General features: G+C 34.4%; 3 protein-coding genes and 1 pseudogene across 4 annotated transcripts; 3 read left to right on the forward strand and 1 right to left on the reverse strand.

Moving 5' to 3' along the window:
• Positions 1-11,126: 11,126 nt before the first annotated feature.
• LOC125219997 (cytochrome P450 CYP749A22-like) lies at positions 11,127-13,174 on the forward strand. The gene is made up of 5 exons (XM_048122097.2): positions 11,127-11,506; positions 11,580-11,803; positions 11,869-12,101; positions 12,176-12,536; positions 12,613-13,174. The coding sequence occupies exons 1-5, from the start codon at positions 11,227-11,229 to the stop codon at positions 13,039-13,041; spliced, it is 1,527 nt and encodes a 508-aa protein (XP_047978054.1). The 5' UTR covers positions 11,127-11,226; the 3' UTR covers positions 13,042-13,174.
• A 238-nt stretch (positions 13,175-13,412) lies between these two features.
• On the forward strand, positions 13,413-15,477 carry LOC125219980 (cytochrome P450 CYP749A22-like). The gene is made up of 5 exons (XM_048122079.2): positions 13,413-13,755; positions 13,839-14,062; positions 14,135-14,367; positions 14,464-14,845; positions 14,923-15,477. Exons 1-5 carry the CDS (start codon positions 13,485-13,487, stop codon positions 15,349-15,351), a joined length of 1,539 nt encoding a protein of 512 aa, XP_047978036.1. The 5' UTR covers positions 13,413-13,484; the 3' UTR covers positions 15,352-15,477.
• Positions 15,478-15,973: 496 nt separating this feature from the next.
• LOC125219855 (cytochrome P450 CYP749A22-like) lies at positions 15,974-18,037 on the forward strand. Its single transcript, XM_048121941.2, has 5 exons — positions 15,974-16,356; positions 16,434-16,657; positions 16,732-16,964; positions 17,040-17,400; positions 17,470-18,037. The coding sequence occupies exons 1-5, from the start codon at positions 16,071-16,073 to the stop codon at positions 17,896-17,898; spliced, it is 1,533 nt and encodes a 510-aa protein (XP_047977898.1). The 5' UTR covers positions 15,974-16,070; the 3' UTR covers positions 17,899-18,037.
• Positions 18,038-18,772: 735 nt separating this feature from the next.
• Positions 18,773-25,841, reverse strand: LOC125220263 (uncharacterized; annotated as a pseudogene). Its single transcript, XR_016134344.1, has 11 exons — positions 25,631-25,841; positions 25,381-25,461; positions 24,376-24,440; positions 22,896-23,107; positions 22,531-22,659; positions 21,299-21,960; positions 21,033-21,225; positions 20,704-20,897; positions 19,995-20,096; positions 19,719-19,858; positions 18,773-19,569 (listed from the first exon to the last, which is right to left on the reverse strand). The product of XR_016134344.1 is annotated as an uncharacterized LOC125220263 (transcript).

A 25,841-nucleotide genomic window follows, 5' to 3' on the forward strand; every position in this document is an offset into this window, starting at 1 on the left:
ACATGTTGGTGGATGCGTTGGTGGATGCTTGGTATATCTGGGCTGACTGTTATTATTCAATTCTTTCTCATGCTTTTTTTTCAGTCTCATCACGTTGGCTTTATATGAAGGTGACAATTGGGAATGACATAATTAAAGCTACAAGATTTGATTAGACATCTGGAAGAAAAATTATAAAGATGAAGGAGTTAAGAATTGAAAATTGGATTTGGAGAAGAGGCGGCACCCCTCTTTTGTAAACTTTGGAGTTTTTTTTTTTTTTTTTTTTTTTGTGTTTTTATCTTGAATTTGTATTTTTATAATTAATTCATATATTTAGTATTTATTTATTTATTTAGTTATCTATTTGTTTAGTTCTACCAGCTCAGTGCTTTTTTATCCAGTTAACTTTTATATTATATATCTTCAAATAAAATATTTATATGGTATTTTAATTGAAAATCTATATATACATTTGGAGAAATAACATCAATGTTATTGGAGTTATTATAAAATTATTTCATAGATTTTATTTTTTAGTGCATAATATGAATTTTTTGTTTTTATTTTTCCATATTAGTTATGACATTGTAACAAATGATAGATATATATAGTGATTTTTAGAAATTGTCACCTACGAATATCAAATTAATCACTAAATAATTATTGCAAAAAAGTAAAAATCGTGTCAAGTACATTACTACTTTGAAAAGTTTTTAATGCTATTTATTACTACTATATTGAATTCACATTTTTTATAATAATTCTTGTGTATCTTTTAGCATGTAAAAGGTGTGTTTAACGTGTTTCGTGTAATGAAAAGTTTTTAATAGCTAACATAAATTTTGAAGTGTTTTTTATATTCTTGTGATAATTAGAGTAATTAAGGGAATGGGTAACATCAAAATTCATGATCAAATACAACTGAAAATTGATAAGTCTCATTAATCTCATAATTATAATTAACAATACATTAAATCATTAAATGATAGTACTAACATAGTAGAGATCCGACCTTTAAAGTATATGCCTGTGCACAAGTTCATGAGATTATAGTACAATTGACATTTAAAGTATATGTCTAGGCATCGTCCGTCGCATCGTCCGCCCCATTATCGATGCTCTTACTAATATAATTGAAGTATTTTTTTTTAATATCATAAGTTATTTATGGAGTATAAAAAACAGATTTAATAAAAAAGGGTACAATGGACCGATAAGATTTGATGCTTTTAAGGAGAACTGACTACATTGAATCAGTCTTAAATACATCAAAATTTTGTTATTTTAATTTTATCGCTGGTCATAATGTAGTTATTCAACATCACTCGATTGAAAATCCTGACTGTAGCCAACTGCATAAAAGCTTTAAGGTTCTAGTACAATGTTTCCAATATGTATAATGAGGCATCTTCCACTCCAAATTTAAAAAATAGTATTCCCTCTGTTCCATAGTAATAGAATCATTTTGCTATTTTAGTACGTTCCAGAGTAATAGAGTCATTTTCCTTCATAGTAAAAGTCAATACATTTTTTCACACTTATTTTACTCTCTCTTTTTTTTTCTCTCTCCATATCTCTACATTTTTCATTTTCCACTTTATTTTCCCTTTACTTAACTCACTAACACAATTTTTCTTAATCTCCGTGTCGAAAAGAAACGTCTCTATTACTATGGAACGGAGGGAGTAAAATTTTAGAAGATATTAAAATAGATAAATGTTTTAATTTAAAATATTTGTAAATGATAAATTGAATCTGTTATTGTTATTGATAACTGAATTGATAATTGGTTATCAGCTATCAATTTGATGCCGATTATTGAATTATATATGAGCTTGGTTCTCCGTTGAGAAACTCACAGTCCAACTGAAGTAGTGAAATAAATCACGATTTCCTACTATGCAGTATCTATATATATACATATAGAGTCCTATTATCCACAAATCCACTTTTAAAGACCAAACCATCGAAACCTACCAAATTAGGACTTTTAGATCTAATTTTTTATGGAAAAGATACATAAATTTATAAATTATTTTCGCCTTCATCACGAGCCTATTTTAATTCATCTGAAGGTAAATAAGTCATACTAACATGTTACGAAGATTTAACTTCGTTCCAGAATATATTACTTCATTCTAGTAGGTTTTTACTTCATTCTAGTAGGTTTTTACTTCATTCCAGTAGGTTTTTACTTCATTCCAGTACTTAAATGTGGTTTCGCCGTCGCGTGCCGTTCTTTCTCTCTACAATATCTATCACCAACGCCATGACGCTAATATGGTTTAATAAACACATGGAATAATGTAATAAATTATTGGAATGAAGTATGTGTAGAAGCATTTGAAGTACAGAATGAAGTAATAAACCTATATAATGAAGTAAAATGGGCTTGTAATGAAGCCGAATTTTTTTTTCACAGCAGCACATCTCATCAAAAAAACTAGATCTAATGGCCCAAATTTGGTCTCTAGTTCGGTCTTTAAAATTGGTTCGACATTGATCACAACTCTCTCTCTCTCTATATATATATAGGGGAGTGATCAATTGCTAACTAATTAGCAATCCCAAGCTAAGACTAAATCTTAGCTATTAGATTAAAAGATCTAGTGGTTGAAATAATGTCACGTGAATTATATTTTTTAATTAAGAAAATTAATAAATAAAATTAGAGGGTATTAATGTCAATTCCCTCTCATTAAAATCATCTTAAAACTTTAAATTTACGTAACTCTCTCGATTTAAATTATTTTTTCGCTAAAAATATATCAAATTAAAGATAATTTTATAAGAATTCCAACAAGATTTCAATTGCATATGTTCCGACGACGTTCGGATGATGAAATTTGACATTTTTTATTTTAGTTTTCGTAAATGTTGATAATCAGATTTTTATCAACAAATACATCAAAAAATCTCAATAAAACCATATAAAAATCTGAATAAATATGTATTGATATTTTCTTGTACTAGTATTGATATTCTTATGTCATATTGTTGATATTTGTAATACACTATGTTGATATAAAAAAACATCCATGAAAATTATCATATGATAACATAATGACGATATTACTCTTTTGTTGATATTTTGTCTACTATTTATTGAGATTCGTAAGATTTAATCTCATCCACTCATTTTAAAATCTAAGGGTGGAGATTTGATTTTGATTTTGGATTAGGGTGCTATAAGCATTAGAATATGACCCTATATATCTATATCTATATCTATCTACACATATATAAAAGGCGGGTTTTGGTCTTATTTTGAATTTTTATAAGTTTTGACGTAAATTTGAATATTTATAACTATTGTGTACTTAATCAATTAAGAGCATAAATGATGAATGTGTAAGTTAAAAACTTCAAAGAAATTAAAGTCTCTTCAGGAACATTATTATACAATAAAATTAAACCACACTGTATGTAATAATTAGGAAATACTTAAATTGGAACAGACAACTATTTTATTTGTATTTAATGTACATAATAACGTTTAGCAAATTTTTTAAATTTTATTTTATAATCTTAACCCTTATTTTTTTTTTAAAAATAAATGGGACAAGTGAAAAGTTTAAGATAAGGTCTTTCATTTTTTAATGGATTACAAATATATGATATGTGGTACTTATAAATCCGTTCAGTCATTATTTTTGAAATATTTATAAGTTTTGAAGTTTAAATATGAATATTTATGAGTTATGGGTGATTGAGTATAAAACTATAAATTTTCAGTTATTATTTAAAAATTAATTATAAATTATTGCAGGTATACAATGTGTAGTAACGGCCAATCATAAGCAGTTACAAATCTTTAAATAGGATAACTTTTAATCCATGACTAATAACAACAAAAATGAATAAGAAAAGTCAAATTTTGAAACCTCTATTGTTTTAATTTTATAATTTATGATGTTTTAATTCCATGATCTCTCATGGACTAATTTTGTGCCTATAAAAGACATAGAGTGTGGATGAATCACACACCAACAATAACATTTTCATTCTCTCTCAAGTTGTCAACATTTTATTGTACATTTTAGGAACATTGTATTACTTAATTTTTGGAGTCTCATCAAGTTCATCGGTGCCTAGCGGGTTTGGGATGTTATGTACGTTAGGAGGATTTCATCTTTGGGGATAATACGTCAATCCGAGATCACTAACCGTAATGTAATTTGTAAGGAGGAGTTTTCTCAACTAGACTTATAGTTCAGTTTATTTTATATAATTTTTATTATAATTTCCATTTCATTTATTTTTGTTTTTTTCTTTTGATTGCAATAGTTAGAGTACTGCGTGTATATATGATTCGAGAATTTTATCCTAATATTTTTTACAATTCTTAGAGAGGGAAGAATTGTTAATTCTTGACTCGAGAATTTTATCTCAATATTTCTTACAATAGTTACATCGTGTATATATCGTGATTTGCATTTTTCAATAGAGAGATATGAATGATTGTTCTAAATATAGTTTTCAAAAAGTATCAACACTTGATACTCTCTTTTTCGTTGTCCAAATAATTGTGTTTGTATTGGTTCCATTTTAAATAGTATATTTATTTAATTGTTATTTATATATATTTTTCTATTTTTAATCTTACATAGTTATACTCCCTCCGTCCCGCTTTAGCAGTCCCATTGACTTTTCTGTTCTATTTTTGTAGAAATGATATAAAATAGTTAAAGTAGAGAAATGGTAAAGTAAGAGAGACAATAATTTAGATAAGACTCTTCTCTATATTATTATCTCTCTTAATTTACCATTTCTCCTCTATAACTATTTTTTATCATTTTTAAAAAAAAGGGCAAAAAAGTCAATAAGATTATTAAAGCGGGACGGAGGGAGTATTATTTATCCACTTTTCTATATTGTTTCTGTGCATCTTGGCTCCACTTTTCTAATAATCATAGTGGTTCTTTTTGGTTATACCTAGGATCCATGATATATTGTTTGGGCAAATTCGGTCAGAAAATTGATTACTGATTAGTACGTTGAACATTACTGATTAAATTTTGTTAAACAGACTATTCTCCACTAGACAATTTAATCAAAACAAAACAAAAAAAAATTAGAAAAACAACCGATCGAGAACAAAATAAAATTGAAGCAAAAGCAGAATAAAGTGTTTTAATTTTCATTTTATTTATTGTTGTTTTTTTTCTTTTGATTGCAATAGATAGAGTACCACCTGTATATATGATTCGAGAATTTTATTCCAATATTTCTTACAATTCCTAGAGAGGGAAGAATCACAAATTCTTAACTCGAGAATTTTATCTCGATATTTCTTACAATAGTTAGAGTACATCGTGTATATATTGTGATTTGCATTTTTCAGTAGAGAGATACGAAGGATTGTTTTAATTAATTAATTTATAATTTAAAATCGTATGATGAAAAAATATTCCGGCGTGCATCGTACGTGGGCTAACACTAGTATATATAAAAGGCGAGTTTTGGCCTTAAATTTGAATATTTATAAAATCTGGATATAAATTTGAATATTTATAAATTTTGGGTATGAATTTAAATATTTATAAATTTTAAGCATAATTTAAACATACTAAGTCAATACAGTTACGACTCTATTTAAGAAAAAATAGGTTACTAACGTTACTAACTTAAATTGATATGGGAATATTAGGGTCATATTCTAATGCTTATAGCACCCTAATCCAAAATCAAGGCTAAATCTCCACCCTTGGATTTTAAAATGAGTGGATGAGATTAAAGCTCACAAACCTCAATAAATAGTAGACAAAATATCAACAAAAAGGTAATATCGTCATTATGTTATCATATGATAATTTTCGTGGGTGTCAACATTGTGTATTACAAATATCAACAATATGACATTAAAATATCAATACAAGGACAAGAAAATATCAACACATTTTTATTGAGATTGGACATGCATAATATTGAGATTTTGCCTACAATATATTGAGATTTTTTGTTGCATTTGTTGATAAAAGCTGCTTATCAACATGTACGAAAATTGAAATATAATTTATCAAATTTCATCACCCGAACATCGTCGGAACATATGTAATTGAGATCTCGTTGGAATCCTTATTAAATTATCTTTAATTTGATATATTTTTTGCGAAAAAATAATTTAAACTGAGAGAGTTACGTAAATTTAAATATTTGAGATGATTTTGAGGAGAGAGAAAGTAGTTAGTTATAATTACTACATATAGGATTTGACATTAATACCCTTTTAATTTAATTAATAATTATTTAAATTTAAAATATATTACACTTGACATTATTATAACCATAAGATCTTCTAATCCAATGATTGAAAATTGGTCTTAATTTAGAATTGGTAATTAGTTAGCAATTGATTACATCCCGGGAATATTATATTATAATAATTATCAAATTTGGTAGATAACGTTTTATGTTATAATTCCAAAAGTAATCAAATATTGAATTTTAATTTAAAGCTTTTATGATTGTGCCAATAGACGGTTTTCAATTGAATAATATTATTACATGATTTTATTTTAGGAACGTTGTATTGCTCAATTTTTGAAGCTCCATCAAGTTCATCGGTGCCTAGCGGGTTTGAGATGTTATATACATTAGGAGAAAGTCCTTTCGTCTTTGGAGATAATACATTAGTTCGAGATCACTAACCGTGATGTAATTTGTCTTGCGGAAAGAGAGTTTTTCTCGACTAAATTTATAGTTCGGGTTTATTTTATAATTTTGATTGTAAAATATACTTCAATTGATTTGTGAATATTTATTATTGGATCTCGATGAGTCGACCAATATCAGTTTATTTTTGGATCTTATAATGATTAAAAACTATTCATTTATATTCCGTCGTGCATCGCACAGCTACGACCCTTATAAATTGACCATTTAACAAATTTAGAGAAGTTAAAATATATTTTAGTATACTACTATTACTAAATGATTATGCATTTCAAAGGCAGTTACTACCGTTACAAACTTCAATTGATTTGTGAATATTTATTATCATAATAATTTCAGTTTATACTCATTAAACATCATTCTTTGTTATTTGTTTTCTCTGTTACTATTTCTTTCCAAAATAGGAGGACTCATCTACGTCTATAAATACTTGGCATGTGCAAGATTATAATTTACTTCTTCATTGTCTTCCCTCATTGCATCATAAATTTTCTACAAAAGATAGTGTTGAAATCATGGAATTCACCTTCTTTAACGATCTACAGACTAGCAGTACTTCGTCGATCATTCGAGTCCGGTGTGTGCATGTTTATGAATTCATTAAACATGGAGACAAATCCAATGTAAACTACTTAGAATATGTTTCACACGACCGCGTGATACGAGTGTCGTTTCTTACCTATTACGTTGTTCAAGTTATTTATCTAAAACCATTAATTGTTTATAGAGGGAACATCTTTTTTGGTCCACGAACTTTACCAAAGTATCATTTTAGGTCCGTGAACTTTGAAAATATCATTTGAGGTCCATCAAATATGGATTAATATCATTTGAAGTACTTTTTTACTATTTTCAAATTTTTTTGGACGAAAATACCCTCAATATCTTTATGGGTATATATTTTTAATAAACTTATCATATACTCATATTTTTTATAAATATCTTTACTATATATTTTGATGAATTTTCTAGATATAATTTAACATTCAATATTATCACTTAATTTTGTGACATGCACGAAAAGATTCTTATTCAATTTTTTATTATTAAAGAAAAGTTCTTTATTCAATTTTAAAATTGTTTAATATAAAAAATTGAAGAAGCAATTTTACTTGCATGTCACAAAATTAAGTGACAATATTGAAGGTCAAACTATATTTAGAAAATTCGTAAAAAATATATTGTAAAGATATTTATAAAAAATATGAGTATATGATAAGTTTATTAAAAATATATACCCTTTAAGGTATTGAATATTGAGGGTATTTTCGTCCAGAAAAACTTGGAAATAGTAAAAAAGTACTTCAAATGATATTAATCCATAGTTGGTGGACCTCAAATGATATTTTCAAAGTTCACGGACTTAAAATAATACTTTGGCAAAGTTCGTGGATAAAAAAAGATGTTCCCTCTTGTTTATATTTTCATGCAGGGCACTAGGATTGAAGGCACGTTTCCCTGCAATTTACAAAATAAGTTTTGTGACCAAATTATGGAAGGTTCAATTGTTACTATTTGCCATTTTTTTTAAAGAAAAAATCGGGTACATACACCTATTATAGATCATGAATTCACAATTACTATTTTCATAGGGTTTGTAACATCCAAAATAGTAGGACTCTTCAATATTGGAAGTCTATAAATATGTAGCATGGGCAAGATTATAATTCACTTCTTTTTGTCTTTCCTCGTTGCATCACAAATATTCTGCAAAAATAAGAATTTGTTGAAACAATAGATTCACTTTCGTTGACGATCTACATCTTAGCAATACTTTGTCAGCCATTCGATGCGGTACGTGTGTGTTTATGAATTCATTAAACGTGGAGACAACTCCAACGTAATCTCATTGGAATGTGTTTTCCACAACCGTGTGGTATGAGTTTCGTTTCTTATCTTATTACATTTTTTTAGCTATTTATCTAAAACCATTATTGTTTATTTTTTCCATGTAGGGCACTAGGATTCAAGCCATGTTTAAAACAATTGATCTAATCAAGCTGATCATGAATTCGCAATTACTATGTGCTCTAAAACACCGATATCTGAAGTCAACGACTCCAAATTTTCAAATTTTATATATTCATTTAAAACAAATGATCTAATCAAGCAGATAAAAAAACTGATGTAGAGTCACTCTTTAGTACTCCCTATTTGAGTACTACTGTTGCAATTATATCCTTATTTATTATTGTTATTATTATTTGCGTATTAACATTGTCTCAAAGGATGCACTGTTTGGCATTTTTTAAATATCTCTAAATTATAATATCATTATTTATTTTTAAAATTGTTGTTGCTTCTATTTTTTTATAGATATTATTCGCGCAATTGTTGACTCTCAGAAAGATTATCACCCATGACAATTCTCAACTTATATAGATTAAAATTGCTGATTCACAGTAAGTGTTGATTCATCGTTTTTTTTTTCCAACATTTTGTTTTTGTTGATTTATCTAAAGTTGTGTTAATATAATTTATGTATATTGTTTTGCATAGTACTGACGATGCCACGCATGAGTTCTTTGTTCTTATGGGACGCATTTTTTTGGCATAAAGAACCATTTGGGAAATCATCTTAAAACCAAAAGACCAAAATTTTATGTTTTTGTAAGGGTAGAATAATAAGATTCTTAAGATGTATGCGGCTGATACGAGCCTATTCCATATTTTGTTTAGATAGTTTAGGGATTCTCATCTCTTTTCCGTATCTTTGTTTTCTTGTTCATTAAGTTAATTATTAGCATTATAACTAGGAGTCATTGTAATCATTTGAAATCGATAAGAATATCAATATTATCGTTCATTCTTTTCTCCGAAGAGAGAAAACCGTCGAACGCCCGCGACAGATATTTATCGATCGCCGATCACCCCGATAGGAGGTTTATCCTATCAAATTGGTGCTTTCATCCCGAGCTCACCATCCAAAACACTGATCGAATCATAGCTATGTCACTGCCCGACGGAAATCCACCGCGCACAGCAACTAGCCACACCAATCGAACCATAGCTACGTCGTTGCCCGACGGGAATCCACCCGCGCACAACAACTAGTTAAGCCTTCCCATCATCTCGAACCAAAGCTTCGCCACAGCACCAGATTTGGTTGCCGAGTCCGCTTGTCCGCCGAGCTCTAGCCGCCAGACAACCCTACTTCCGCAGACCGACATCACACCGCCAATAGTCTACCAAAGCTGATGTTTTCAACTCTCTCTTCATCGTGTCGAAGTTCCAACCTTGAGGACAAGGTGGATTTCAACCATGGGGAGTTGATACCAGCCTATTCCATATTTTGTTTAGATATTTTAGGGATTCTCATATCTTTTCCATATCTTTGTTTTCTTGTTCATTAAGTTAATTGTTAGCATTATAAATAGAAGTCATTGTAATAATTTGAAATCAATAAGAATATCAATATTATCGTTCATTCTTTTCTCTAAAGAGAGAGTTCATTCTTTTCTCCAAAGAGAGAAAACCGTCGTATTCGACGGGCACTCGCCCGCGACAGATATTTATCGATCGCCGATCTACGGACGCTGATCACCCCGATTGGAGGTTTATCCTATCAGCTGCTTATGTTGTCTTTCAAGATTTAATATTCTCTAAAGATTTCAAATGTGTTCAGTTACTATCTGTGTTTCGATTACATGATCAATAAAGTCTTTTAACATTGTTAATGATATTATTTATTTCATTTTTATGTTTGTCTCTATTTATTTTTTATTTTATAAATATTATATACTTTTATAAAATTTATATAATTTTATTTGCGATTTATAAATCCTATATAATTTTATCATTTATCATTTTATTTATTTAATTGGCCTTTTTAATTATATGTGAATAAAATTCAATGGATCGTGCAACGCACGGGGTTGATACTAGTCAATATAATAACCGAGTCGCCCTCTTGTACCTCTTATCCCATAATGGTGATGATGACTTATAAAATATACTTAAACTACATAGTGCTCCCTCCGTTCCATAGTAATGGAGATGTTTATTTTTGGCACGGAGAAAAATTGTATTAGGTGAGTTAAGTAAAAGTAGAATAAAGTGGAAAATGTAAAAGGTAGAGAGTTGAAGAGAGAAAAAAGTAAGAGAAAGTAAAGTAGGTGTCGAAAAATATGTTGACTTTTACTAAAAAGGGAAATGACTCTATTACTATGGAACGGCGGGAGTACTATTAAAATAGTAAAGGGAAGAGACTTAATTCGCCTGCCTCCCTTGGTAATGCTCTCTTATTGATTGGTTACGAGAAGATATGAAAATGGATTGCTCTTCATGCTCTTGGTCGCAAAGTAGATACATAGTCATAGCGACGTCATATAGATTTTTAAAGTATGTTTGAGCCAAAACTACCGCTTGCAATCATTCTTTAATTCTCAAGGAGGGAATCCACATTTTTCTAATGGAATAAAATCAATCCAAAGATCTAGTTAAATAAAGCGGACAAATTCTTGATCAATTGAAATAACAAAACCATTCCCCTTGCTATCACCACCAAAACATATTCAATCGACAAGCAGAAATAAGAAATTATACTGAAACTCCAGTGCAAAATTTGAAATGTCTGAATTTGAAGTATTCTTACTCTTTTCCTCTGTTTTTTTGTGCTTTTATTGCCTCAGATTCTTCCACAAACTATGGATTTCCCCGATTCGACTGCAAGCTAAAATGATGTCGCAGGGAATGAGAGGTCCATCATACAAATTTCCATATGGAAACACCAAACAAATCTCTCAAATGAGAAGCCAATTCTCCCACAAACCAATGGATATTTCACATCATGAACATCCTCTGTTTCCTAGGCTTCATCCTCATGTCTATGCTTGGACCAAGGTTTATGGTATGAGAAAAAACCCAACAAAAAAATCCAATCTTTTTATTAGAATCGCTCTAATGATATGATAATATAACAGGGAGAAACTTCATTTGCTGGGATGGTTCAAAGTGCCAACTGTTTGTGACTGAACCAGAGCTGAGCAAGGAGATACTGATGAACAGAGAAGGCGCTTTTCCCAAAATGGATATGGCAGGCTGTCTGAAGAAGCTCGTTGGGGAAGCACTCACCACAAATGAGGGTGTAAAATGGGCCAAAGTCAGAAAACTGGCTGATCGGAGTTTCCACGCTGAGAGTCTCAAGGTAAGTCATCATTTTATATGCTTCATTTTTGAGCAGTTTATAAAGTAGTCAGTTTTGGCAAGCAGGGTATGGTTCCAGAAATGAGCTCCAGCGTGGCGATGATGTTAGAAAAATGGGGAAACTATGAAGGAAGAGAGATTGATGTCTTCCAAGAGTTCAGGGTTCTGACTAATGAAGTGATTTCTCGGACAGCCTTTGGTAGTAGTTACATGGATGGAAAGCTTATCTTTGAGATGAAAGAGAAATTGACAGCACTTGCTGCCAAAAATCTCTTTAAACTCAGATTTCCAGGCATTAGGTATATGGATTTGAGGTTTTGTTGTTGTTGTTGTTGTTGTTGTTGTTTATAGTCTAATTTGATGTATTATTCAGTTTGCTGGTAAGAAGTGATGATGAGGTTGAGGCAGGGAGGATTGATCTAAGACTCAATGATTTGATTATGGAGAAAGTGAGGGAGAGGGAGAGAGATGGAGAGTTGGGCTGTGATTATCTGGGACAACTCATCAGAATCAGCCATGAATCCGATGTGGAGAAGATGATCACAATGCAGCAGTTGGTTGACGAGGTTAAGGCAATCTACGGTGCAGGGAATCGCACCACCACGAGTTTGCTCGGATGGTGTGTCCTGCTCCTAGCTACACACACACAGTGGCAGGACAAGGCAAGGGAGGAGGTGAAGGAAACATTTGGTGGAAACACACCGGATGCCGGTGGCATTTCAAGGCTCAAAATAGTACTAATAAGCTGTCTTGGCTTCATATTTTTTTATACTCCTACGTCAAATGTTTTCTGATGCATATGCTTTGCAGATGAACATGATAATCAATGAGTGTCTGAGGCTATACCCTCCAGCTCTTTCACTGACTCGGAAAGTTGCTAAGGAAACCAAATTAGGCCAGCTATGCCTATTTCCCAACACCAACATTTTCATATCTGTGCTGGCTCTACACCACAATCCTCAAATCTGGGGAGACGACGTGCTTCTCTTTAAACCGGAGAGATTTGCACAAGGTGTTATTAAAGCAACAAACAATAACACTGCTGCATTTCTACCGTTTGGGATGGGGGCTAGAACTTGTGTAGGTATCGAGTTTACCACCACCGAAGCCAAGATTGCCCTCTCGATGATTCTGCACAACTACAAGTTCGTCCTCTCGCCTAACTACGTCCACTGCCCCATCGAGGACATCATTCTTGTCCCAAGAAATGGAATTCAAGTCATCCTCGAAAAAATCTGAGACCAAAATGTTCATCTAGTTCATGATTGTGTACTATAGTGTTGTTATATGTACTCTAAAACACAGCTGTTGTGATCTTGATCTTTGCATTGTTTGTTTCCTGGTTATGAAAACAACCATATCTTTCAGTTTATTTTGGTGGTATTAATTATTAGCATTATTGCTGGTTATATGTTTTACTAAATAAAGGACCACATAGGTTGTTTGCAGGTCACCATTAAGAGTGATCATAGCCAAATATATTTGACTATTATCAACCTTTGAAGGAACAATAATTGAGAAAACTGCATGTTAAGAATAAGAAAAAAAAATTCGATATATCACATCTACTATGCAAATAAGTGGAATAAGATAATTGCCAAAGATTGAGAAAGATAATAAAAGGTTACATTCTCAAAACAAATTCATTCACAAACATAAGTCACAGAGAAAAATCAGTGCTAATGAGAATGTTAGTAGTGATGGTACTTGTTTCAGCAACTTTGTGCTTCTACTTGCTCAGATTCTTGCACAAAATATTGTGGACTCCGATTCGACTGCAAGCAAAAATGAGGTCGCAGGGAATCCGTGGTCCAGCTTACAAATTCCCTCATGGAGACACCAAAGATATCTCTCACATGAGAAGCCAATTCATGGATAAACCAATGATGGATATTTCACATGACTTACTTCCAAGAATTCAACCCCATGTCTATGCATGGACCAAGGCCTATGGTAAGAGACAAAGGTTCATTTATATTTTTCGACTTTTTTTTCTATGACGAGACAAGATTTGATAGACTTATATTTGGTGACAGGGAAGAATTTCATTTGCTGGCATGGTTCCCAGTGCCAATTGTTTGTTACTGAGCCAGAGCTGATAAAGGATATAATGATGAACAGAGAAGGCGTTTTCCCGAAAATGGAGGTCGAGGGTGCTGCAAAGAAGTTGCTGGGAGAAGCACTCATCACAAATGAGGGTGAAAAATGGGCCAAAGTGAGAAAACTGGCTAATCACACTTTCCATGCAGACAGCCTCAAAGTAAGTCTTCTTTTGGCTATTTTCTGGTGAAAGAGATTTTGTTTTCAAGCAGCATTGGATTTGCATTTGCAGAGAATGGTTCCAGAGATGAGTGCAAGCGTCGCCATGATGTTGATGAAGTGGGAGAGCTATGGAGGAAAGGAGATCGATGTGTTCAAAGAATTCGGGGAGCTGACGACTGAAGTGATTTCAAGAACTGCCTTTGGAAGTAGTCACATTGATGGGGAGCAGATATTTGAGATGGTAGCAAAATTGACAGCAGTTACAGTTAGAAATGTGTATAAAGTCAGAGTTCCAATAATCAGGTATATACATACAGTGCTATCACATTACAGCTTGATAATTAAGTTTAAAAAGTTGTGATGTTATTTGTTACACTGTGATGTGTCTGTCCCATTCAGTTCCCTAGTAAGAAACAATGATGATATTGAGGCGAAGAATCTCGAGCAAAGAATCAAGAGCGCTATACTGGAGAAAGTGCGAAAGAGGGAGATAGATGCGAAGAAAAATGGGAATCTTGATGACTTCGGGTGTGATTACTTGGGGCAACTTGTCGGAAGCAGCCATGAATCTGATGTCAAGAAGAGGATCACGACAGAACAGATGATTGATGAGATCAAGGCCATCTACGGTGCAGGCCATCTCACGACCACAAGCTTGCTCGGGTGGTGTGCTGTGCTCCTAGCGACACACACAGAGTGGCAAGACAGAGCTAGGGAGGAAGTGATGGAAACATTTGGAGGGAGCAGCCCGGATTCTGATGGCATTGCGAGGCTCAAAATAGTAATAAAGTTCATTACCAATAGTCTTGCTCTTGCATATATAGTCATATTGAATGAGATTGTTAAATGTGAATGCAGATGAACATGATCATCAACGAGTGTTTGAGGCTATACCCTCCGGTTCTTACAATGACGAGGAAAGTTGCCAAGGAGACTAAACTAGGACAGCTCTGTGTATTTCCCAACACCAACATTTTCATTTCAGTTCTAGCTTTGCACCACAACCCTGAAATCTGGGGCAACGACGTGCTTCTCTTTAAACCAGAGAGATTTGCACAAGGTGTTGCTAAAGCTACCAATAACAACGGTGCTGCATTTCTGCCTTTTGGAATGGGGACTCGGACTTGTGTAGGTCTCAACTTCACCACCAATGAAGCCAAGATTGCACTGTCCATGATCCTCCAAAAGTACAAGTTTTCCCTCTCGCCTAACTACGTCCACAACCCTGCTGATGTCTTCATACTTACTCCCAAAAATGGAGTTCAAGTCATCCTCAAAAAAGTGTAAATGCAGCTCCACTGCATGAATGTCTTTTATGTGTATGTTTGTAATTATGTGTGATGGAAATAAGTTCATGTGTGAAACAAGTGTTTAAGTTGGAAGAAATGATATTTCCTATGTGTAAGTCGATCAGATCGCTGGATGGAATACATATCGAGGAGACAATGAACAATCGGTATCATAACTCATCTTCATCAAAGACAATAACAAACATACAATGTTTAAGGACCACAAAACTATAATATGTGTAAGGACCACAAAAGATTATTCTTATGTCACCATTTTGATTCACTTAATAAAAAACTAGAAACACAATCTTATTATTGAATGCAATAATGCATACATCAGATAACATTAAAAATGATTATAGTTACATCAGATATATTTCATCACCAATATCACTCTCAACTTCCAATCACCCTTTAAACTAGAAATCATGTCATATCATCATCTCATGGACCACCAACATTTTCTGTTAATTTGATTTTCTGAGACTGTGAGGGTTTGATGTCAATCAATGCATAACACCAAACAGAGTAGTTTAAAATAGTACAATAATTGCTTATTTTAATGTCATGAGATTTGGACAATGATAAAGTAATTTAACAGCAAATTAACACCCATACTTCCACAAGGTAATGGCAAACATTGCTAGTTGGTGACTGATGATATAATACTATGCTACCATCAATTATAATCTTCATTCCATTATCAGTTGAAAGAAGATGGCAACTCTTGTAATAGTAACAATCTTTCTTGCTACATGTCTGTTGGTTTATGTCTTGCGAAATCTAGTTCGTTTGGTTAAGAAAGTATGGTTGAATCCAATGCGCATACGCCACCTCATGTCGTCCCAAGGCATCAACGGCCCTCCGCCCAGATGGCTGTATGGAAACACAAAGGAGATTATGGAGATGAGAAGGGAGGCGACCGGACAAGCAATGGACGACGTTTCACACAATATATACGCGAGAATTCTGCCTCATGTTCTTTCGTGGACACAACAGTATGGTAACTATCCTCAAACATAAAAAAGTCGCTCCGTTTTAGTCTTGCTCATTCGGTTTTAATATTCTCTCTTGTGACAGGTGAAAACTACCTCAACTGGTACGGTTTTCAGCCGCAGTTGGTAGTTACTGAAGCAGAACTTGTTAAGGAAATACTAAACAACAAAGGCGGTGACTACCCAAAAATAGATCTTGATGGTTTTGCAAAGAAGTTGCTGGGAGACGGCGTCTCATCATCTAAAGGACAAAAGTGGAAAAGGATGCGAAAGCTTGCCAATAATTCTTTCCATGCGGAGAGCTTGAAAGTAAGTCTGCAACTACACAAGCATACTTAAAACGTAAGATGTTTCACTCGTGTCATGGCTTCGTGAAACTGTAGAATATGATTCCTGCAATGGTCACAAGCGTGGAGTCGATGTTAGAAAAGTGGAAGAGCTACGAGGGCAAAGAGATTGAGGTGTTCGAAGAGTTCAAGGTATTGACATCACAGGTTATTTCAAAGACAGCCTTTGGCAGCAACTACTTGGAAGGGCAGAACATATTTGATATGTTGACGAAGTTAACGTTGCTTCTTTCAAGAAACACTCTCAAGGTTAAGTTTCCTGGCATGAGGTAAATACCCTACTATACTAACTAGAGTTGTTAAACAAATGTTTCAACTTGTTTTCATCTTGAATTTTCTGGCAGCCTGTTCTTGACAGACAAAGACGAGGTTGAATCAGAGAAACTAGAGAAAGGGATCCGCGACTGCATCACACAGATAATAAACAAACGAGAAAAGCAAGGAAATTTGCGAAAAGATTTTCTTGGAATGCTGTTAGAAGCTAATCTGGACAGGGATCAAAACAATAGGATCTCTGCGGAAGACATAGTTGATGAGTGTAAGACATTCTACTTCGCTGGGCACGAAACAACGACAGCATTGCTAGCATGGACTGTTCTTCTTCTTGCCAAGAACCAAGAATGGCAAGACAAAGCAAGGGACGAGGTTACTGATGCGTTCGGGCAGCTGAATCCTAGTGCAGACGGCATTGCAAGACTAAAAACAGTAAGAAACCCTCTCAAAATATTGTTTTACTTTCACAAGTAATTAACATTCTTGAATGGTTGTATTTAGATGAACATGATCATAGAAGAATCACTGAGACTATACCCTCCAGTGCCATTAATAAAGAGAAAAGTCGATAAGCGAGTTAAGCTTGGAAAGCTAACTCTACCGCCTGAAATGGAGCTATATATTTCGCCATTGGCAATGCATCATGATCCTAAAATATGGGGAGAAGATGTTCATCTTTTCAGACCAGAGAGATTTGCACAAGGGACTGTGAAGGCGACTAACAATAATCCTATTGCGTTCTTGCCATTTGGGTTCGGACCAAGAACTTGTCTTGGTCTGAATTTTGCCACTGTGGAAGCAAAAATAGCACTTTCAATGATTCTGCAACATTACCGGTTGATCCTTTCGCCTACATACATTCACTCTCCAGTTCAGGTGTTTATGGTCATTCCAAAACATGGAGTTCAAGTTATTCTCCTGAAAATTTGACGCAAGATTTCTCTATCAATAAGTATGTGTGAACTTGTGGTTTTTCCTTCTAATACAGTTTTAGTTGTAACTAATAAATAAATGTATGTGTGATTGGTAAACTGATTTTTGGTCATGAATTTAGAGCTACATTCTATCATTTTTGTTCGGTAGATAGATAAATGCAAAATGGCTTCACTTATCAATTTCATTCTCTCTACACCTAATTCACTAAACATCATTTTCTTAAATGTCCAATTAATTTACTAAAGGGATAACTGCCTTAAAAATCATTAACTCCCAATCTCACTCACCTTCAATCCCAGAAACTCACGTTCCATAATTGAACCCAGAATCTCACATTTCAAAACATAAACGAGAATCATTTTTGCATCTCCAAACAATGGAGCTCGAATTCACGACGGGAGAGTGAGAATCGCTAATTGAATCAATTATTACCTCGATATGGATTTCAATATGAAGGAGTTAATATTGCCTACCAAGCTGAAGCTCGATTTCGCAATGGGAGAGGCTGAAATTGAAATTGAAGGTTTTAATCCCTAATTCGGGTTTAATTTGGGAATTTGATGAAATTGAAGGTTTTCATTTGTAAAATGACGTCGTTTTGTATATATAAAACGACATAGTTTTATAAATTTCCGGCGTATTCCACGTAAGAACTCAGGCATGCCACGTCCGCGTTATTTCAGCCGGAAAAGTCATGGGTCGGGTCGAAAGGGAAATTTGCACACTCCGACAAAGTTTATGATTTTGTATGCTACAATGAAAAGTTGTGGGAAAAACCGGAAAATGGCGAAAGTTAATGATTTTTAAAGCAGTTATCCCTTTACTAAATATAATTTTCTTAAATCTCACGCCAAAAAGAAATGTCTCATGGAACAATGAGTATTTGTATTTTGAACGAATTAAGTTCTAATGTGAATATAGTTAGAAAGGGGGGATTCATGGTAAAAGCATAAACTACAACATCGATCCAAATTGAAGTAAATCAAAAACTTCATCCATGAACCTGTACAGATGGGATGAAGCAAGTACCTGTCGGGTACCACGTTTTCGAACCAAAAAGGAAAATTACCAGAACAGAGGCCATCATCATCGCCTTCGCTTCCTATTTTTACCCAACTGGCCAGACTTAAATGCATGCTCCTGTTCTTGAAGGAAAGCTCTGTATTTCCCATACATCTCAGTTTTCTCTTCCTGCATTCGCGCCATTTCCTGTTCCTTCACCTCAAACAAGAAGTGGTTATCTTTCCTTAGTTCACGCACAGCGCCTCTCGCCTCCTGCTGCAGTTGTTTCTTCAACTTCTTTATCTCCACTCGCTCCCGATCTGGAGCATAATCTCTTCCCTTCACAAAGCTTCCACATTTCCACAATCCCATCATCAATTTTGTCTCTACCACTTGCAAAACATAATCTACTTAAAATGGGAAAATAACTTGTCCTCAAACTTTGGAATTGCTGTTTTGATAACCTTCTGCTTTCGGATTCTCAGTGGCAGTCGCAGCGACTGAAACTCCTCAGATTTGGTCTTGATAAGCTGTGCCACATCTTTGATCTCAACCTTCAATGCATCGGGTATCAGATCTTCTTCTGCCAGTCCGTCTAATATTTCTGCGATTGGCAAAAATATCTCCGGGAATGACTTGAACCCATCGCTATGTATGCTCACCCTGTGCATATACATACAAACTTATCCTGAATGATAACGACAATCAACGTGGACTTCTGATATGAGTCTGTTAAATAACCCATACGATCTGCCCCTATTATCAAGCTTGTGAAACGAAAATATGAATATTGAAATGACAGAAATCGTAACCTGAAGTTGTCGGAGGTGAAATAAGGAGAATTATCTGGCATGTCCATTAATGTTAGGAAGTCCAAAGAATGAATATCTTCAACACGTCCTTGCATATGGAGTAATGGCCTTAGTGCTTTTAATTCCATAAGATGGCACAACTGTGTCAATAGCAACATCATTAAGTCATTGCGTATGCAAAAGTAAGTGCACCTTCACTATAAACCAACTCGATAAAGCTGGCTTTAGATTTAATGCAAAGCCACGTGTAAGTGCAGTGAGTTAAGAAAAAAAAACCTGAGAAGCTTCATATCTTTGTCTGTTAGTTAGAGCTGCCATTAATATAGTCTGCAAATATGTAATAGCCTCGGGGCAGAACTTTTGGGATTGTCGACTGACCTGCAACAGTTTGCCAGTGTAAGTCCAGAGAGAGAGAGAGGGATTGAACTTCAAACCTCATATAAATAATGCACAGAAATCAATTGACTTAACAGAAAGGCAATATTGATGAAATAATTTGCGAAAATAGGTTATCAGGGAAAAATGCTGATATTTGATGAAATATATGTTCACGATTTCTCATCCAACATATAATCTACATTGCCATCTAATTTGAACCTCTATAATGCATACCTAATGGAGATTTTTTATGCTATTAATAGGAAGAAAATAAATCACAGTTAGTATTTAACCACTGAGCTGGAAAGAGAAGTAGAATATTGAAAATCAAGGTAATCTAGTCATTTCTTACAAAAGGAAATCCAGACAAGCAATGCAATTAAAGACAGGTTAGGAAGTCGTGGTGGGAACAAGGTAGAGAAAGGGAAGGAGCAGTGGCCTAAAAGAATTCTAGAGCAGGTTCGCCCAATTAAACTATCAGTCCCCACATCACTTAGGCACTCGAAATGCTATCATTTCTGGAAATGGATAGCAATGTACTTGGAGATTTAAAGAAACATCTAAACTCAAGTAAAACAAGACAAAAAGTCAAACAGATGATACTCACAGATAGCAACATAGAGCACAAGAAGGAGCCAATAGCAATATCTGGGCCAGAAGTTATCGGACACCGCATAAGGTATTCAGACATCAACAGGATAGCAGGAGTCATAACAGCATGGCGGAAATCAGAGCATGGGAAAATCATAGACCAAAGCCTCATGAGGAAAAGTGTCTTGAGAGATGGCCAACAACTTTTTCCTGTCATGGAAAAAGAGTTCAGAAGTAGATAACAACTGAATAAAATAAGACTCCACTCCACACATCAGCAAATGATCCCCAGAGAATCATAAGGTTAAAGAAAAACAAATCATTTTGAAGGATAAAGCAGCCAACCTGTTTTGCTAATATCTTGGCAGAATAGGGTACGGGTACGAAGCAACCTCTGACGAGCACAAATGGCTGAAAAGTATGGGGTCTCTGTACTCATTTCCATTAGTGGCTTGACAAGCATATTAAGTAACTTGAAATTTAGTGGCTTTGTGCTTGCTAAAACAGCAAAATATTGCAACAATACCCCATAGAACACCTGGAATCCAATTCAATCCATATTAATATTGTCAACAATAATAATAACACAGGAAACCAAAATACTATCATACTTGCATCTTTTTCCGATTTTCTGCAGCAACAGCAATCGCGTTATATGTTCGAATCCGCCTGATAGCTTCCACAACTTGATCATCAGAATAATTTTCCAATAGGGCGCTAAATTCTTCAAAAGATTTTGGAGCTTCAATTGTATATGGAAGCTCCCCTTTCTTATGCACATCCTCTTTAACAATTGGTTTTACTCTGAAAGCACCTGAATCATTATATTGATTGCCCTTGGTTTTCACCAGTAGTATCATCACTGTCGTTGTCGGCGTCGTCTTCTTCGTCTTCCGAATCAATTTGCTCCTCATCACTCTGTTCCCAGTCCTTGAGGAGTCTGAGCCTTTTCATCTTCATCACTGCTCTCTTCAGATCCTTCTTCCTCCTCATCCTCATCCCCATCATCATCTTCCTCGTTACCATCTTCTTCTTCTCCAGAAGTTGGAGCATCTTCTGCATCAGAATCAGTAACACTTTTTTTTGTGAGTAAGTCATCAATCCAGACAGCTTTAGTCTTTGGAATGGCATCAGAAAATGAGTCGCCGAGATCATCCCCAGACATATGACTAATCTGTTTGGTAGCTTCACCAACATCGTCTTTTGAATCATCAGCATCATCATTGCTGGAATCATCACCATCACCAGCAGCCATCCTCTTCTTACGATCTTCCTGAACAATGTTAAATACTCACGTGAGCTTTCCAGGTATTGTTATATTTGCATCCGCTTGAAATCTGCTTCTTATGAGTTCTATTGTGTTATGCAACAATCATAAGGATGCAAATACAGTTCCCAATGTGTATCTTCATGCGATTTGGAAGCAATTCAAGAAACGTGGGAACATATTATTCTCTTTAGTCCATTAATAAAATATATACACGGGTACTAAAATAGCAACACAATTGCAGAGCCTTAAAAGAAGTGCTAATGGAATTCACACAATGGCCTCCATAACCTCCATTCAAGATCAATCATTGCCACACAAAATAGAAGAAAGACGTGTTTAGCAGCCAAGTACCAGAAGCATGATCTACCTCATGGGCCACCAAGCATGGTTAACAAGCAGGTATGGAAATACTTGGGAACGAAAAACAAGCCAAAGAAGGGGGAGGGGCATCTGATTACGGTTTACGGATTTGTAGTCATCATGAAAATTAGGTTCATAGCTAATGTACAACTTTCTCCAAATATGTTGTCTTTTTTCCTTTTAGATATGCGCAAGAAGTACTCAAGAGTGTACCTCCAACTTCTCTAGATGCTCTTTCTCCTCTTGTGCCAACTCTTCAGGTGCTTTTGTCCTGTCCGATGGCTGAGCCCTCATATCAAGTGCCATTTCACCCACCAGTTTGTCATAGTGATCAGGCTTTTCCTGTAATGATTAATTAGTCTCCAAACTATCAAAAACAGTCAGTGACTAGATCATGGAAACTCTAAGATGCATAGGCTGTTGAAAATCATGTTTATAAAAAGAAGTCATATAGAGACGAAAAGTAACTTCAGCTTTAAGAAAACAACCGTATGGGTTACTACAAGATAAATAGCAGATGTTATAGAAGCTATTAAAGACAATGAAAGAGAATAAAATAGTTTAAGATAGAAGTATACATGCTGAATGGAAACTTTATTATGCATTTTGGGTGCCTCCTCTTTCGTTGCTGCATCATTTGAGTTTCTGTTGTTTACAAGAGAATTGAGAGCACTCATTTTGTTTGGTTGTGTCAGCGACAAGAGGGCCTCAGACTGAACTAAAGAAGCAAAATCCTTGTCCAATTGCTCGGTGAATTGTCACTTTCTTCCTTTTCCTTCGCTTTTTGAGCCTGATAATTGTAAGGTGCAAAACAAACAATACACACACAGGGAACACCAGAAAAAGGTCAGTTAGAAAGCTCATCAATAGTGATATTCAAAGCTCATAAAAACAACTACAACCTTGAAGAATTTTCTTTTGAATATAATATCCTCCATCACCTAATTAGAAGCAGAAGTAGTTCTCTTGTTTTACTAGGAGTTAATGCATTCGGTGCTTCTTATGACGACATTCCATATATGGACAAAATTTCAGCAAATGTTCAGACAGCATGAAGGAAATCATAAAACATGTGCTTCCTTTTCTGGACAACTAAATATTATTCCTCTGATCCTATTTCTGTCCAGAAAAATTAACATGAAAAAGGAGTTGATTTCCCATCAAAAATAGGAGTACAGAAAACCATCGGAGCAACAGAGACATTATGTTCAAATAAACTCCGCAGATCCAGTCATCCAGACCTAACATGCATCCCTTATTCCCTCGATCCCCACCACCGTCCTCAGTCGTTGACGCTTTGCATGATTAAAAAACTTTAATAAAAGAAGGGGGGGAATGAATAAAGGTCATGCTTGTTCCTATTAAAGATTTTATCCAAAGCTTAGTTCAAAACAATTAGCATAACAACAAATGCTAACAAAATAAGTTTTTATAGACACAACAAGGTTAACTATGTAACATGACCACCACACCACCACCGCCGCCACCTCCCCCACAAAAAAAACAATTGACGTGAACTTTTCTCTGAATTTCTTAATAAGATGGAACAAGGGCAAATTAAGCCATCGCAGAGCAAGAAAATAGATTAATAGTACTTATCAAAATATTCCTGTATAGAGACACAAATTTATCCCAAGTAAAGGAACCCATGCAATATCCAACAGAAACCAATAAACTAACACATAAAAAAGAAAAATACTCCCTCCATCCCTTAAATTTTGTCACATTTTGACCGGGCACGGGTTTTAAGAAATGTAATGAAAAGTGAGTTGAAAAAGTTAGTCGAGAGTGGGTCCTACTTTTATATATTAGTTTTATAATAAAGTGTGAGTTGGAATGAGTGAGTGGAATATGGGGTCCACTACCAAAAATGGTAAAAAAGTGAAATGTGACAAATTTTGTGGGCCAGACGAAAATGGAAAAATGTGACAAAATTTAAGGGACGGGGGGGGAGTATGTAGATGGGATTAAAATGTATTAGATGACACAAAACTAATAGTCATACTAAGATAAAACTTGGGTTTAGCAACATATCCAGTGCTTAAAACATAATCTCACATTTTGTTCTTCAGCAGATTTTGAATCTGGATCACCTTCTGCTTCATGGGGATTAAATTGTCTTTCTGAGCAGAAAAATGTCCGTTAAGTGGCACCATATGAGCAAAGCAATATAGAAAATACATAGCTCCTTGGTTACCGAATAACAAACTTTTGAAGCATATTCTCCATATATCGAAATTAGACATGTATCTTTTTCAGTATAATCAGCCAAGAGAGCTTAGTTCAGTAGAACCACTTCAAAATTTGACAATGCTCAGCAGGGAACATAGTGGCATAACATTTGCAAGTACCGACGAATCCCTGAAAACAACAAATGCGTCAAGAAAAAATAGGGAGGTTTTTCATGAAACATTGGTTCATAACAGAATAGAACATAGAAAGCATGCATGATGGTCCATGTGCAAGATTATGCTCTTCAAACACATAGACATGCTAAGAAACCCAAGCAAGATAACAAGATATTTCCATGAACTCAGTCACTCCCAACTCAAAAGTACACCAGAATCCAGACTATGTTCCTCTTAAACTAGCCAACTGATGCTCCTGAGTTGCATAGATTCCAAACAAGACATAATCATGCTATAAAGTACTACTTCTTCCATTTCTTGTTAAAAGAGGCATTTCTTTTCAACGTGTGGATTAAGAAAAAATGTCTGATGGGGAGATAATAAAATAGGAGAGAGAATAAAGTAGGAAGAGAAAATGTGTTAATTTTGCCAAAAATCGAAATGACTCTATTATGATGGAACATATCAAAATGGAAAAACGACTCTATTAATGCGGAACGGAGGGAGTAGCAGATTACAAGCTGAAATTCCAGAATCCAGACTACACAGAATAATATTTCACAAAATAACTGATATAAGGTGAGAACTTGTTATCTTCTCAGAAGGGTTAACTCGAGAATAATAATATGTACAGTTCCATATTAGACGAAAATACTCTTTTTACCTACAGCCTAGAGATATCTGTATATGATTATATAACAGTAACACGTGTAACCTTTTAATTTGGATCCCATAACAAATATGCTGGTGACAACATTGACAACAATCAAGTTCAACAGGCATTCTGCACTGAAGCCTAATATCCACAAAACATAGCCTAAACTTGAATTCATATCTTTCTCTATTGATAATGATAGTTTATCTTAAAACATTTCATATGCTTTCCACATTAGCTCAGACCCTACCAAGTACCAAAGGAGAATCCATAATCAATATACATGTAAAAATCTTAAGAAAGTGCTTACTGAATGGCGAGAGAGCGCGAGAGCCCAATGCGGCGTCGTTCATCATCTTTCCCAGTATATTGAATTTCCGCCGCGACCATATGCTCTCAAATGGATTCTCTTTGGGCCCCTTGATTTTCTTTGAATCTGAATTTAAAGAGCTCAGCTTTTTGTTTATCTTGCCTTTACTTTTCTTCTTCTTCGCGCTCCCTGTGCTCGAACTCTTAGCCAT

The sequence above is a fragment of the Salvia hispanica genome, chromosome 1, assembly GCF_029641045.1.
Source record: "Salvia hispanica isolate PSC_SH4W2 chromosome 1, Shi_PSC_v1, whole genome shotgun sequence".
NCBI classification, from domain to species: domain Eukaryota; kingdom Viridiplantae; phylum Streptophyta; class Magnoliopsida; order Lamiales; family Lamiaceae; genus Salvia; species Salvia hispanica.